At 39.2% G+C, this 10602-nt stretch overlaps 1 protein-coding gene across 1 annotated transcript in view; it reads left to right on the forward strand.

Annotated features, from left to right (window-relative positions):
* The window catches only part of poln (polymerase (DNA directed) nu), a 48363-nt gene that overhangs the window by 23339 nt on the left and 14422 nt on the right, over positions 1-10602 (forward strand). Inside the window, exons 14-16 of the mRNA XM_017433169.3 lie at positions 1186-1263; positions 6880-6991; positions 9720-9802. Coding sequence (XP_017288658.2) covers positions 1186-1263; positions 6880-6991; positions 9720-9802 — 273 coding nt within the window. The remainder of the gene's footprint in view (positions 1-1185; positions 1264-6879; positions 6992-9719; positions 9803-10602) is intronic.

A 10602-nucleotide genomic window follows, 5' to 3' on the forward strand; every position in this document is an offset into this window, starting at 1 on the left:
TAACCTGAGCATAATAGCAATACAAACAGCCTCAACAGCTATGATACTAATTTTATTCATTTATGATTTTTGCATTTGTTTCTCTTTAGGGAAAAAAATATGCTATTAACAGTCTTTTTACATTTAATTTAATTTCTGGAGATTATCTGCGACCATGACCTGATGGTCAGTCCAGCAGACTCACTTTATGTTATTCCTTCTTATCCTGCTCATCTTGCAATGTGCGATTTTATAATTTAATATCGAGATGATAATATCAGTTGCGATAAACCGACACTTTCCTCACGTTCTCCTTTGTCATCACTATCATCTAAACCAGCTGCGAGCATCAAGCCCAATGAGCGTCCGTTGGATTGATCAAATATATTATTAGTACGGAGAACACAAATGGTTGGATTTTGGAATACGATGGCTTATTTATTTATTACAGTCCTTTCCAATATGCTCTTGCGCTCAGTAATATTGCAGTGATGATAGTTTTTTGATATATTGAGCAGCCCTAATCCTTTCTTCTATCAGTATCCCTTCATCCCCTCGCATCTGCTTATCAGGTAACACTGTTTTAGGGGGAGAGTTCTCTAGTAATTACAACTGATTGCAGAGTACTACTTTGAATGGTCGAGTGTGTGGTTATGTTTTCCTGTTAGCACCCGTGTGTGTGTGTGTGTGTGGTGCTTTAGAGGCATTTTCATCACGCTGTGATGGTCTGCTCAGTGTTATGGTTTCTCCTGCACTGAAGTCCAGAACTTCAGAGTTAAGAGATTAGCTGTTCCTGATCAGATTCTGTGTTTTTTCCTCTAAATGAGTTGTTCTAGCTCCATTAATTCACCCTTCATTAACTCAGATAGTTTTGCTCGTCTTTTTATTCTCAAATTCCCGCACTTTGGTTTTTTTTCAGCACTCAAACAATAAATACTGTAGAAATGAGAAACTTAAAAACTTTTCTAATGAATTCTATTTATGTTGTCATTTCTATCAACAAATTGTTAAAAAACCCTGTTTAAAACTATTAGTTTTATTCTTTGAAATGCACGCTATGACTTTCTTTTTGCACTTGTTTTTGTACTTGTTGCAGCCAATCTTACAAACAGGTAACAAGTTGCTAAAATAACATGATCTATACATTTGAGCAGGCTTCAATTATGATGGGATGCATTTTTCAGTTGTTTTACTTGATCCTCACAGGAAAGGAGGAGGAGGTTGTGGCTGTTCATCCTCGAGCCATGTTCATTGCACAGGAAGGCTGGACTTTTCTCGCTGCAGGTAGAACAATATGACATTAAAAACTAACGACTTTTTAAATGTCATGTAATGCTATCCTTCTCCCCGTCTTTAAATAAAACCACCAGACTACTCAGGCTCTATTTAATAATCATTTGTTTAAAAGCTTGTAGGATCTTAGAAAAAAAGATTGAATTCACTATATTTTGTGTTCCTGTTTGAAAAGTCTCAGGCCCAGATTCACTAAAATTGTGCGACACCTGATTTTTGCTCATCATTTAAACATACAGGGCTCTATCTCTATTCGCAAAGCAAATTGCACCAGTGATGCAAATACACCTGTCCAGCTCAGTAGGTGGGAACAATTTTTGCATCAAATCTTAGTTGTGCTCGTTGCACAATATAATATGACCATCTGTCACAAACACAGCTAGCAGAAAAGGACCAGAGAGAACGAGAAAAGTTCTTTTTTTTCACAGTGAGCTCCAGGTCTTAAAGTACAGAATCATTCCTTTAAACTTCAGGAACAACATTACACTGTATCAGGGAGGAATCCTGTGCAGGATCGCATTTCTAAACCAATAAGTGGCATTTTATATGTTTTTGACCATCATAGCATCCCCTTATTTTCATTTAAACAATTTGAAATATGTGTCCTTGGTTTCTGTCCCCGATCAAAGGGCGCTTGCTGTGCTCGCGCTCTTTATAAAGCACTGTTAAATTGTTTCATAATCAGATTTATTTGTAGATACAATGTTGCCTCACACTCAGCACTGGAAGAGACAATGATTTAGAGATTTCCTCACATGCCTGTCCTCTTTTTGTGAGGGCAAGAGTGCAGCAGACTGCTCCTTTTCCTCTTTTTCTTCTCCTGAGGTGCATTTATCACCAGGTCTCAGGAAATGGTCAATTTTTAATGCTTCAGTGCAAACAGCGCTGGTCTTTGAGACTCTTTTTTTTTTTTTTTTCCTCTGGCTGTTGTTTACGTAAATATAAGTTCTTAAATACATGTGTAACTATTTTATTCCCTGCACATGTTCAGACACATTATCACGCATTGCAAAGAAAGGTGAAAGGTGGGCAGTAATGTTTTTTGCCCGTGTGTGTTTTCTTGCTCGTCTGTCTCTGGATTTTAACGAAACTCTCAAAAAGTACTCGCTGAATGTACATTTACAACAGATAACTTCTGGGAGTCAGTCCAAATCAAGAAGGCCGCCGTAGCTAGCTTACATTAGCAAACACAAGAATGGCCATAACTCAGTTATTTATAGAGATATTGAGCTAAAAATTTCCGTGTGGTAGTAGCTGAGCGTTATCCCCAACATGTACTTCGAGAGCTAACAGATATGACACAAATATTTGTTTAAAACTTTAGCATGCAAGGCAGCAGGCAGTATGCATTTCTAAAAAAAAAAAATCTACTTTCGTATTTTGTTTTGTTTTTCACTATTGCAGTATCAGTGTTCGCTTAAGCCACTTCATTCAGTTCAGGTCTGCAAAAATGTTACCTAAAATGCCCTCTTACACTGATACGGCCTCACTCTGCATGAAAAGGTCACCCCATTGAGTGCTGCTTGTCTGTGCTGTGCAGGCAAAGAGAGCAAGTCAGGACACTGTCAGTCTGGAAAAGCGTTGTGGGGACTGCGGGGTGTCTGCCGGGTCCTGACAGAGACAGGCACTTACATAACCAGACAGACGAATCGGGGTTAGCAGGAGGGAGGCTGCAGGATAAGAGCAAGGATGGTACAAATGTAGGAAACAAGCTGAGAGGAGCATTCTCAGTTCAGCTGTTGTATTCGTGTCCACACAATCGCACACGTGGCCTCAGAGGAGACAAGGTTGTCGTGGAAACAACCTTTTCTTGGGAAGCTACTCCCTGCCTGTCCCTTCGTGTCCTTCCTAAATTGGAACCAACTACAGTATCTGTGTCTATGACACAAATACTGTCTTTAGTGTGTGTGTGTGTATGGGTGGGGGTGGTGGGTTTAATTGTTAATTCAAACATTTTTTGTTGTCTGTTGGTGTGTGGGAGCTGCAGAGAGTAAAACAAGAGAGCCAATATGAGAACAAAAGTAATATTCATTCCCTCATGAATTCCTCTGAGAACATGCAATCACTTTGGCTGCTTTCACTCTAAAGAGAGGATTCTTAAAAATATTTTAACATACTTATTTGACAATTATGAATTCTTCTTCTTTTTCTTTCAGCAGTTCCCTTTTCAGGGGTCTCCACAGCAAGTCATCCTTCTTCATCTAACTCTGTCCTCTGTCCTCTGCCCTCACTCCAACTCCCTCCATGTCCTCTCTAACTGTGTCCATATGTCTCCTCTTTGTCTCTAACATCCTTCCACCAATATACCCACTGTCCCTCCTCTGGACATGTCCAAACCATCTCAGTCTGTCCTCTCTAACTTTATCTCCCAGTCCTTCAACCTGTGCTGTACCTCTGATGACCTCATTCCTAATCCTGTCCATCCTTGTCCCTCCCAAGGAGAACCTCAACATCTTCAGCTCTGCCACTTCCTGTTCTGTCTCCTGTCTTTTTGTCCGTCCCACTGTCTCCAAACCATTCAACATGGCTGCTCTCACCACTGTCTTGTAAACCTTTCCTTTGACCTTTGCGCCACCCTTTTGTCACAAATCACTCCTGAACCATTTCTCCATCCACTCCATCCTGCCTGGACTCTCTTCTTCACCTCTTCTCATCTGCCTCCACTCTTATGAATATGATATAAATAATTTAATATGAATATTTTAGCAGAATAATTTTACTTTAGTTATTTTAAGGTCAGTCCAGCTGAAAAGTCATTGTGTTGCAACCAAACTTGGTCTTCCTACTTAGTTATTGTCTTGTGTGGTTTGCAGTTCTGTTCTGTGACCCACACACATCCCTCACACACACACATACACACACTCTATCGTTACAGATACCCTGTTGGTTACATCAAGCAGGGGTCTAATAAAGGTACGTATGTGCTCGCCTGATTCTTTAGTAGCTTACACGCTTTTATCAGAAGTTGCTCTTGTTTTTGTTTACTGTCAAAAAGAATTTGACCATTGGCATTAACAATAACTTGAATATCATTACATTTTCTTTAACTGCCTATTCTGCTTATGTTTTAAATCTTTTTACCAGCCTAAAGTAGAGGGAAAACCAAAACCCAGTATTTAGTTATTTAATTTAGAAGATGCTTGGAATCTGATGCAATGTGATATATGTGTTGGCTATGTTTTAAATGAAATTATAAATGGCATTTCTTCACTGGTTCAGATTTAAAGATCAGTTTATTGTTCACTGTTAGTCAGAGTTATTATCACCCACTGCTGAAGATGAAGGGGCGAAAAGGTTTTCACCTGTGTGTGTCTTTTGGAGTCAACCCAATTCAGGATAGTTTTCACAGCTAATTGACCTTAGCAAACACAAAATTGACTACAACTTAGTCAAAATTACAAATATTGAGCTAAGGTTTGATGTGTTAGTAGCTGAGAGTCATCTTCAGCACATACTTTACGCTCTAATAGATCTCGCAACATTGCATGAGATTACACATAAAGGTATTTAAAAGGTTTAACTAAAACAGCTATTACTTAAAGAAGGTTCTGGCTTAAAAGGCGGCAGGTGATATGCATTCCTTCAAAGAATACTAGTCCTTTATTTCTGCATTGGATCAATACTCAGCCAGTCTCATTAGAAGTATGCCTTGGAGAGTTCATACAGCACATACATGATTTTTAAAACCACAGATTTGCATGCGTAGTATATCGTTTCTCACATGCAGTTTTTTTTTTCTTTAAATATCATCCATCCAGTTTTTTCCCTTCTTCTTCATCTGTTCCTTTCCCTGACATGCACACAACCTGGTCAGCAATATGTTTCTGCGGCTGCCAGCCATGCTCGGAGGAAGTGTGATGGCGCTCATCAAATATTAATGGGATGATATCTTTAGAAACGCTCTCGCTCCTCTCAGCACAGCCCAGACTCAGTTGTATTTTCTTCCCTTTTCACCTCACCACCTCCCCCTCCATAGTATTCTCTTTTCTCTGCATCATCCGACATGACCGTTTTGTTTTAGTTCATCCCTTTTCTCAACCTCAGTTTGACCTGGTTTATACAGCAGTTGTTTTTTGTTGTTGTTGTTATTTTTAACCTTCTTTGCGTACATGTTGTACAGTATTTGGAGTTTCTTGCTAACCCTTTCAACATGTGACACAGCAAACTGTCAGATTTAGCTCATTGATGATATTAATAATAAATGCAACAGAAGCTATTTTCAGTATTTCAGCCCTGGAAACTCAGCTTCTCATAATCCCATGCAGTCGTTCGTCATCATTCTTCGTCTCCTAGCATCCTCACAAAAGCCTATTATAGTTGTTTGCTTCAGCCTGAGTGACAGCCACTCATTTCTCTGTGCATTAGTTGGAGTTTAATTTGTTTCTGAAGCAGCCGAGGAAGACGTGCGACTGTGTGGAGTGGCAGCATAGAAGTTTAATAAGGCCTTTTTTAATTTTTGTAATAAAAATGTGTATTTCCTTGCCTTTTTAGTGATGTTTAAATGTTACAAACATTCAGTTCAGAATTTAAACTGAGCATTTCAGTTCACATCTTCCAAACTTACAAGGGAGCTGTAGTGATATAGTTGTGATTTTTAAAGTTTTTTCTTGTTTATCTGTATCTATCACAATGGCGTTTACATTTCAGGAGACAAGAAAAATATAAAGAACTAGAAAGAAGAACTGTTTTTTTTGTTTGTTTGTTTTACAATATTACAAAATACACAGGCCACAAATACTTCTTCACATTATAAATTTTTTCCATGTCTTTTTTTAATCTCATGAAGTTTCAGCCCCATTTTCATTACAGTCCTGAAAGTCCAGTTAAAAAAGGAACATGTTTGTCAGTTTTCCTCTCTTTGCTTAACCTGACTTCAACATGGAGCTTTTAAATGTGAAGGACATATTTTGCAAGGCATACTCCAAAAAGCCTTGGTGAAAATGTGTTATAAGAAACTTAGTAGCTTGATATAAAGTTTATTTTTAAATTACAGCTCGGCATTTAGCTTAATCACAACTAATGAGGAAAATCCACCAAGTCTTGCATTTAAAATATATTTGAAAGCATAGTTCAGATTCTGCGGAGTGGGGGTTTGCAGACAGGTTATGAATAGTTCATGTCTTACCTGTTGTAGATAGCACTTTGAGTGACCTCAGGTTGGAAGAACAGTTTAATTCTGACCACACTGATGAGCTAATGGCTAGTGTGAGTGGAGCCAAGACCAAAGTGTATTTCTGCCATCTTAAAACAATTCTAATCTCAAAAATGGCAGCATGCTTGTGTGCAGCAGCCTTTTGCTCTCCAGCTTGTGTTGAAAGCTTGGCTTGCAGTGACAAATAAATCTAATCTAATCTAATCTAATCAAAATGTCATAGCAGTTCATAAAAACACCGATTTATGAACATTTACGCTGCCGTCGGTTTCATTATACAGTTATTCTAGCAGAAATATTCTGATAAATGTGAATTTCAAGAAATGTTTTAGTTTGTTGATGAAGAATTTAATCACAGGGTAAGAGTTTGGCGAGTTGTGGGTGTGGTGGAAAGTTAAGGTCGTGTTCTCTGAAGTGACTGAAATGTTTGTGTGTTGTTGTTTTTTTTTTTTCAGACTTCTGTCAGGTGGAGCTGCGTCTGCTGGCTCACTTCTCGTCTGATCCTGAGCTGCTCCGCATCTTTACCAACCCACAAGCTGACGTCTTCACCATGCTGGCCTCTCAGTGGTGGGTCTCCCTCACACACACACACACACCTTCTCCTTCGATTTCCCTGCCAAGGTGACTGTTGATGCTCCACAGGGTTTCTCCTTCCCTCTCGTTGTTTCTTCCTCTCCTTCACTTCACAATGATCTTGTTGCTATGACTACTATGCCTGCTGACTCACGATGCCCAGGACACCCCCGAGATGGTCTCCCTGGTGATTACATTGTTTTGAAGTATTTTTTGTGTTTGGTTAAGTGTTTTCCCTCTGCACACCGTAAACCTGTACTTCAGGCATCTGGTTAAGCAGATTAGCACATTAACAGCTCTACTCGGGCGGTACAGTGACTCTGCCATGATCTCCTTTTCGCCTTTAAAGGAATTATCTTGTGTCTTTGCAGCTCTGCTAAAATAAATCCCTCTTAATGTCTTATTTTGGACTTATTCAGGAGTCTACTGCCTGTGCTCTTCCTACTCTTCTTCCATATTTGTTTTTTTTATGGTTTGGTTTTGTCTTAAATTCGAAACATTTCAAGACTCTAAAGTTTATAAAGTTCCTTTTTTTGTATTTGGGCCACTTTTGATAATGAAATAATTTTTGTAATTTAGCTCTAAAGACCATAAAGTGAAGACAAGACAAGTAACAGAGAATAATACTTTGGTTTAAAAAAAAAATATATATAGTAATAATAAAGGGAAAAAAAGAGAAAATAATGATATGCAAGTTCATACCAGGGTTTTCAGTCAGTAACCAAAAATCCATGATGCTGATGGCTAAGATGTTAAATTTAAGTTTTAATGCAGTCGAACCAAGAGGAGATATTGTGATGAATTGTTTTTATAACTATTTACTCAAAGTAAATGCTTTTTACACTTTTCAAGGCTTTGGAAAAACCCTGCCTCTTTAAAATCTTTTACAGCTTTTCTTTTTTCGTTTGCTGACATATTTTCTTAAAATCCTTCATAGTTTACACATCCTTTTCCTTCTCCACAACAGATGCTTATGATCACTCTTATACTCTAGCTGGAACATCTCTTACCAAAACTGTGCAAACAAAGAAATAAATAAGTGTAGGACACAGAGGAAAACTAAGTTCTGAAATTTATTTTTTGACGCATACAAAGCATCTGTTTCTCAACTTTCCTGCTTTCCCGTTCTTGCAAATGAGGCAAATTGATATTATAGACAAGCGTACATCTGCAAACAGAGAGCATTAATATCATAAAAGACCTTCCCCAAAGTGGCATTTCTTATTCTTGCAAAAGAATAAGTTTGTGAAGTACTCCCTGGGTTTATGCCCAGCAGGGGGCAATGAAAATCTAGTATGAGTTCTGTTTAACAGCCTGACGCACAGTGGAGCCTGTGAAGGTTTTCCAGTCATTCACATTAATCTACTGTTTAAAATGTGTGTGTGTGTGTGTGCATCTGTGTGAGAGACCAGAGAGGCATTTTCATTTAGTTACATGATGCTAAGAACTCTGTTCTTGTGTTAAGAAATCCAACTTGTAACTTTAAAGTGTGTGTGTGTGTGTGTGTGTGTTGGTGGCGATTTTCTGTCAACACCGAACAACAGCGCCAGCTTCCTTTAAGCCCCTCAAGAAATGCCACTTTGCAGACGTGTCATCCCCACCCAGTCTGATCCACAGTACTACGGCTGTCTGCGAGTCACATTTCATAACCGTCACCATCAGTCCATCTCTACCTCTACTCTCTTCTGGTTTTTTTTTTTCTACCTCTCCGTTTCGTGTCCTTTATGCACTACAGTGTATGATATTTTTTGCTTGCTTTTCCCGTATTGCTACGCTACAAAGTTTTATACTGTAACACATATTTTTATACCCTCAGCATTCCGTCAGGTTTTGCAGGAGTTGACCCAGGTATGCAGACCCCACGAGGAGCTCAACGAAAACTAAGGGTTCATTAAAAACTTACAGCAAAACTTACAAACAAGCATGAGGTGGAAGACACAAAGGAGAATAAATGAAGGAAGGTGGAGAGAATATAAAGTCAGGGGCTGATGGGAAAAATTGGAGACAGGTGACTAATACTAACTGGAAACAGGTGCAGATGGGTGTGGCTGAGAGGAGGAAGTGGCTGGTGGCGCAGAGGAGAACAAAAGCAACTAAACTAAACACATCAGGAGAACTATGACTAAATAACAGAAATACAAGAAAACACACAACAAAGAACTGTCACAAAAAGCTATCAAACACACACAGAGTGACACGTTTATTGGCAGTTTTATTTCCTAATCTCTTCTTCAGTCATTCATTCACTCATCTAATTGAGTCATGTTTTGTTTAAATCGTGACATTTTAAGCTCTATTTGGTTGTGGAAATAAGTGGTTAAATGTGTTAATATTTTTTGTTCCATGTCAGTAATTGTCAGGAAATTGTTATAAAAAGCTCTAGACTATATCAATTATAGACTTCAGTAACATACTGTATTTATATTTTAGAAGATCGTAACCTCCATCATTGGTGGAGCAAGGTAGTTGATTGGGTGGGTGCTGCGGTCCCAGGTTTGAGTCCTGACACGCTGTGCATGTGGTCCTCCAGTAAGTCCACCAAAAAAAAAAGCAAAAATAAAAACCACAAACACATTGAGTTGTGCCATTTAATTATTCAGATCACAGTTTGTCATGGTCTGACTTTTCACGATCACAACACTTGAAGATGAACAAAATGCAGCACGTAAGCATCATCTCTTGTAAAGACTCTTTTCTCTTTTCTTTTGGTCTCGACTCTCAGGAAGGGGATAAGTGTGGATGTCGTGACCTCTGAAGACAGGGAACACGCCAAACGCATTGTGTACTCTGTGGTTTATGGAGCAGGTGAGTGCACAATCAGCACTCACTGTCTGTTAGAAAAGTGGAAACTTTAAACAGATTGATGATCATATTTAGCAGCATGACTGACGAGCGGCACGGCGGTGCAGGGGTTAGAGCTGTCACCTCACGACAAGAAGGTTGCAGATCCAAAACTGGCTGTGGCATTTCTGTGTGGAGTCTGCATGTTCTCTCTGTGCATGTGACATACTGTACTCCAGTTTCCTCCCATAGATCAAAAACATCCATGTTAGGTCAAGTGGTAACTCTAAATTCAGTGAGTGTTTACATGACTGCCGATATTTGGTCAAACTCAGGGCGCAGTTTGAGTCCGTGTGTCATGATATCGGCTGCTTTGTGGTAGTTTTTGTTTTCTGACTTAATTTCTGTTAGTGATGGGATTTATGGCTCTTTTCCAGGTTCTGTATCTGTTGGCACAGCTTGCAAAAAGGGGCTGGCTTTTTTCGTCTTTTAGTATTAATTAGGCCCGAGCAGCGACAGCGCTGCGAAGGCCTATTGTATTTCGTGGAATTCTTATTATTCTTATTCTATTCCCCCCGAGATCGCAAATTTGGAGGCCTTAGCATATTCAAAAACTCACCAAACTTCACAGAAAGTTGTCCCCCGTGTGAAATCGCGTGATTTTAATGTAATCAAAAGTGGGCGTTGCCAAACTGCTCCACAGCGCCCCCTAACGTGAGATAGGACGAACCATAAGTTGTAGAGGCCTGGAACCTTGGCACGTAGGTAGAACACCCCAAATGACGAAAAAAAGTCTCTTGGAGGTATGCCCTAAAATGTACAGG

Source organism: Kryptolebias marmoratus, linkage group LG7, assembly GCF_001649575.2.
Source record: "Kryptolebias marmoratus isolate JLee-2015 linkage group LG7, ASM164957v2, whole genome shotgun sequence".
Classification (NCBI taxonomy): domain Eukaryota; kingdom Metazoa; phylum Chordata; class Actinopteri; order Cyprinodontiformes; family Rivulidae; genus Kryptolebias; species Kryptolebias marmoratus.